A 5,928-nucleotide genomic window follows, 5' to 3' on the forward strand; every position below is an offset into this window, starting at 1 on the left:
GGCATGTACTTTGCCAAGGAAATTGAGTTTATTAGAAGGTTACAAGGGAGCGTTGCTGACACGTGGGCAGGCTCTCTGGGCAAGCCAAGAAGAAACAGTCCCCAGTGAAGGAAAGTGTGGGCAGGGATCATCTTGAGGAGGTTGGGTGAGCTTCTGGATTTCCCCCCTGGGGCAGCTCCAGCCATGCACATTGTGTTTTCTAACCCATTTGTTGGAAAGAACCAGGGCCAAGTCACAGCTCCAGAACCCTGGGCCCTGTCTCCTTGCTCCTTGGGCAACCACTGGACTCTAGCGCACGTAGGAGTTGCAAGGCCCACAGCGGGAGCGGGGGACACAGGGCGTGCAGGGAGCAGCAGGAGCACAGGGACTGGAGATGCAGGGTGTGATGGTCTTGCCGCATGCATTGGTCGTGGCACAGGGATTGCAGGGCAGCCTGGAGAAAGGGAAAGATATAAAGTGAGGGAGGCTTGTGATGTAACCAGAGAGACCGCAAGAGTGGACTGCCCACTGGGACTTGACCTGACCTATAACAGAGAAGGTCACAGGCTCACCTGATACAAAGCTCACTATCAATGCTCAGAAACTCTGGTCTCAGCTCCCAACACTGTCCATTCCTAGCTGGTGACCTTGAATAAGTCGCTAAACTTCTTCAAGCCCCAATCCCTTCACCCACAGAATGATGAGAATACTGATCCTGTCGACCTCGTGGTAACTCTAGCGGCAGATGAGGTAACATGTGGAAATGTACCCTCTACACAGTATGGTATTACAAACTGTAAGAAATGTCATTGATCACATATCAATATCATCACAGTAGACTGCAGAGTTGGCTGTACAATTTCAGTTTGTCCCTCAAGCAATTCATGCCATTTTATTTTTTAATGTTAACCACTTTGCTTTTCATTGTTTGAGCATGTCTGGTGTGAAGGCATAATTTCCTCTCCAAGGTATGCAGTCTTTGTCTGGAGTCCAACTAAGAAGTATGCCTATGTGTGCAAGACTTCACCAAACACTTGCTCAGTACTCACTTGCAGTCCTCGCTGTCCAGCAGCCCCCGGTACGTGTTGATCTCACACTCCAGCCGGGCCCGCACGTCCAGGAGCACCTGGTACTCCTGGTTCTGCCGCTCCAGGTCACCCCTGATCTCTGCCAGCTGTGACTCCACGTTGCTGATCAGGCTCTGCACCTGGTTCAGCTGGCAGCTGTAGCGAGCCTCCGTCTCCGTCAGGGTGTTCTCCAGGGAGTCTCTCTGTCAGAGGGAAGGGGAGGAAGGTCACAGAGCTGCTCCTTCAGGGGCTTCTCCATCTCCTCCAAACAAGTCACAAGCTCCAAGAGTTCAGGAGAGGGTGGTCTGGAGGGCATCCCAGTGCCCCTGACTCCCCAACCTCACCTCCTCACCAGGAGTGTCATCAATACCCACCAGGTTGTGCTGGGCCTGAAGCTCCACCTCCAGAGCATTGACCGTGCGTCTCAGCTCAATGATCTCTGTCTGGCAGGACTGCAGCTGCTCTGAGCTGGACACCACCTGCTTGTTCAGCTCCTCAGTCTGAAACACCAAAATGCAGAGGACAGGATCAGACCCCGCCTGAAGGGCCCCAAGGGGCTGAGGGTCCTGAGACACCACGTGCTGATGTACTCACCTGCCTGATGTACCATTCCTCCACGTCTCTGCGGTTCGTCTCCACCAAGGCCTCATACTGAGCCCTGGTCTCATTGAGCACACGGTTGAGGTCCACAGTGGGGGCGGCATCCACCTCCACATTGAGGCGATCTCCCAGCTGGCTCCGCAGGGTGTTGACTTCCTGTGGATGTAGAAAATGCAAGAGTGACTATCCTCAGTGAAGAGTGGAGCCTAAGAAACGGCACTGCTTGCTGACATCCTATTCATCTATTTCCTTGGAAAAGGAACTTCTAGTGAGACAGCTATGACAGCAGAAGGTAAAGTGGTCTGTGTTCCATGTGTTCAGCTCCTTCCCACCATGACTGTGTCATGATCCTTGGATTAAAAAAAAATTTTTCCAGGGGTTTGCTTGGGGGCTATTCAAGGATGTATAAATGCCCAGATTTCCCAGGTTGTAGACTGGCTGCAGATAACCCCATAAATAAAAAGAATTGAATGTATAATTTCACATTGTATGTATATCAAACCATTCTTGCCATCAAGTAAGATATTGTCATGACCCCTCCCAGGAGAGAGAAGGAACCCTGGATCATTTTTCATCAAGACTTTGAAAGAATAGAGACTTTGATTCACCAAGACTGATATTTTGGCTTTGGGGAAGAGAGATGGCTTCGAACGGCATGATCAGAGCAGTGCTGGGACTTCTACAAATCAGCAGCCAATCACAAGCCCAGGGAGGTGCCCTGGGAAATGAAAGTGATGCCCCAATTTTGAGTGAAAGATACAGCTTATCTGGGAACATGGATAGGTTTCATCTCGCAATGTTTTCTTTCATCATGAAGTTCTGGTGTTTTCAAAGAAATCTGAAAGATTCTTATCCCTGATTCTACCACCCCAAGTCACTAAAGCTGCCCTAGGTCTGAGGCTGAGTCAGATTTCTTCATTTCTCATCTCTGGTCTCACCTCTTCATGGTTGCTCTTGAGGCAGATCAGCTCCTCTTTCAGGGACTCCACCTGGGCCTCCAGGTCGGACTTGCACAGGGTCAGCTCATCCAGGATCCTACGCAGGCCGTTGATGTCCGACTCCACCAGCTGCCGCAAGCCCAGCTCCGTCTCATACCTGCACAAGGGGAGGGTCAGAGCAGTAACTGGCAGACCCTGAAGACTCACAGGAATGATCTTGGATAACCCCAACCACCTTGCCTTCCCCCTTCGGCAGTGAGTAGACCCAGGAGACAAAGGCAGGGTGCTGGAGGCTCGGTCAAGACCCAATATTGATCCCAAAATTGACTTGAGTCCTCATCTACTCTTGTGACTCCTTTGTTTGGTCCCCCCAGTCCTCTGCAGAATCCTTCATGATTGATGGATTAACTGCTGTTCAGTCAGCCATGGGAAACCCTCTTCTTTCACTAGAGACTGAACAAAAGGAGCGGGCACCCATGCGAAATCTGAACCACTTACTTGGTCCTAAAGTCATCTGCGGCCAGCTTGGCATTATCGATCTGCACCACCAGTCTGGCATTCTCTGACTTGGCACACAGGATCTGGGGAATGAGAGGTTTCTGGGTGAGGACTGAAAATAACTATGAAATCATCAAGTTCTTTAAAAATGCTTAAAAAGCCATTTTGAAGGTAAAAGGAGGAAGCAAGAATCAAGATGGCCTAGATGTAAGAAGCACAGTTCTCTCCCCCAGATTGAGAATCCTGGGACGCTCCCTCTGCTGAGAGATGACTGCAAGGCCCCTCACCTTCTGCTGGAGCTCCTCGATGGTCCGGAAGTAGGACTGGTAGTTGGGGCACACGAGGGGCTCCTGCTGCTGGCTGCGCTCCAGGATGCGGCTCTCCAGCTCCGCGTTCTCCCGCTCCAGCTGCCGCACCTTCTCCAGGTAGCTGGCCAGCCGGTCGTTCAGGAACTGCATGGTCTCCTTCTCATTGCCGTTGAAGGAGCCCTCACAGAACCAGTTGCAGCTGCCCACATTGGCGGGGATGTTGCAGGCCCCGGGCAGGGTGGTGCCACAGCAGCTGGAGGGCACGCAGGGCCTGGAGGAGCAGCTGGAGCGGAAGCTCAGGTTGGGCAGGCAGAAGTTGAAAGACATGGTGCTGGAGGGAGCGAGGTTCCTGACTGAACACAGAGTCCAAGTTCTCCAAGGAGCTTGTGAGCCTTCTGCCTCTGTGGAGCATTTATACCCCATCCCCAGAGGGTGTGGACACAGTATGTAATGTCTTTTTTCTTTTTATTTTTTCACTGCTTTTCAAATGCCCTTCCCTTCAATCTGTTATTGGCCTTCCTCAGAAGAGTCCCTTGTCCCATAAACTTTTTTACTTGGCTTCTTGTGAAGTCAAGACTACTCTTCAGGCTGTGCACCCATGAAATCATTGTCCTGCGGTAGACTTTCAAAGAAGCCACATAGTCTAGCCCGAGGATCTGCCCTTGTTAATTGGGAGTTAGTCCATCCAATGACATTCTTTTGTGTTACGTGATCTGATAAAACCATGATCAAATTCACCTCCTGGCCCATCTGGCATGTCCAGGGAGGGACTAGGATTGAATCAAGGAACAAGCTGCATTAAGTCAGAAATATGTTCCCTTTCCATCTGCTTTGAGACAGAATCCTTCAATGATACAGAATCCTTCAATGATGTGGAGTCCAAGCCTTAGAAGATGCGAGGTGGATGAGAATCGACTCGGGCCACAGCCAAGAAGGATGGACAGCTATTTGTGTGATGCCACCTGCCTATCACTCAAAAGGACTGTAAAAGGAAAAGAATCTAAAAAAGAGTGGATATATGTATGTGTGCAGGCATGCTCAATCACTTCAATAGTGTCCACCTCTTTGTGACCCTAGGGACTGTAGCCTACCAGGCTCCTCTGTCCATGGGATTCACCTGGCAAGAATACTGGAGTGGGTAGCCTTGCCCTCCTTCAGGGGATATTCCCAACCAGGGGTCAAACCCGGGTCTCCCACATTGCAGGCAGATTCTTTACAGCTGAGCCGATGGGGAAACCCAGATACATGTTATGTGCATAACTGATTCACTTTGCTGTACAGCAGAAACTAATGTAACATCATAAAGCAATTTTCCTCCAATTATAAAACATAAATTTTTAAAAAGTAATAAATTTTAATTTAAAAAATAAAATTTAAAAAGGTCTGTAGAAAGAAAAACACCAATACAGTGTACTAACACATATATATGGAATTTAGAAAGATGGTAATGATAACCCTGTATGCGAGACAGCAAAAGAGACGCAGATGTATAGAACAGTCTTCTGGGCTCTGTGGGAGAGGGAGAGGGTGGGATGATTTCGGAGGATGGTATTGAAACATGTATAATATCATATATGAAACGATTGCCAGTCCAGGTTTGATGCAGGATACAGGATGCTTGGGACTGGTGCACTGGGATGACCCAGAGGGAGGGTATGAGGAGGGAGGTGGGAGGGGGATTCAGGATGGGGAACACGTGTACACCTGTGGTGGATGCATGTTGATGTATGGCAAAATCAATACAATATTGTAAACTAATTAGCCTCCAATTAAAATAAATAAATTTATATTTAAAAAGAAGAAGAAAAAAAGTTATTTGATGTTTATCTGAAATTTAAATTTAAAAATAAAAGTCTGTAGAGAAGGGACTCCCCTGGTGGTCCAGTGGTTAAGATGTCACATTTCCATCACAGGGGCCATGGGTTCGATCTGTGGTCAGGGAGCTAAAATCCTATATGCTTCGAGGTGTGGCAAAAGAAAAAAGGACTGTAGAGGAATTTTAAATACAGCATTGTAAAGTAAAATAAAGTAAAAATAAAATTTTAATAAAAGAAAAAAAAGAAAGCAAAAAAAAAGAAACAAAGAAAAAAAGATAGAGGCTTTGATAATTACTTTGAGAATTAGAACAAGGAAGATTCTGGAAGAAGAGATCATTTAGAAAGAAGGCTAAGGAAATGCAAGCTGAGAAATCCATATAAATGCATTAAAATTAAGGGAGTCTCTGGAGGCAGGTGTGAGAAAGGAATATGGCTAGGCTTGCAAAACTTTTCCAGTGAGGTATCTAGCCATCATGTTAGAATAGAGTGAGTGGTAAGTCTAGGAGATAGTCCAAAGGAGCCCCCTCAAGCATCAGAATTGCATGTTGGCTTTAACAGAAAATGTTTGTAAATTTCCAGTTAGAATTTCTAACGTTTTGCCCAATTCTCCAAGTATAATTGTCACACCAGGAAGATGCATCATACCCTGTCCCAGGCTCCCACCATCAGCCTTACTGGGTTACCTGCTACCTGATTTAAGAACCAAAGGTTGAAAGGTGCC

General features: G+C 47.8%; 1 protein-coding gene across 1 annotated transcript; it reads right to left on the bottom strand.

Moving 5' to 3' along the window:
• Nucleotides 1-241: 241 nt before the first annotated feature.
• V15 (type I wool keratin intermediate filament 8c1) lies at nucleotides 242-3,778 on the bottom strand. Its single transcript, NM_001009445.1, is given in 7 exon segments — nucleotides 242-433; nucleotides 1,029-1,249; nucleotides 1,421-1,546; nucleotides 1,641-1,802; nucleotides 2,585-2,741; nucleotides 3,083-3,165; nucleotides 3,370-3,778. Coding segments are annotated over 7 exon segments (1,242 nt in total). The 5' UTR covers nucleotides 3,718-3,778; the 3' UTR covers nucleotides 242-288.
• Between the last annotated feature and the right edge of the window lie 2,150 nt (nucleotides 3,779-5,928).

This window comes from Ovis aries, chromosome 11 (genome assembly GCF_016772045.2).
Source record: "Ovis aries strain OAR_USU_Benz2616 breed Rambouillet chromosome 11, ARS-UI_Ramb_v3.0, whole genome shotgun sequence".
NCBI lineage: Eukaryota > Metazoa > Chordata > Mammalia > Artiodactyla > Bovidae > Ovis > Ovis aries.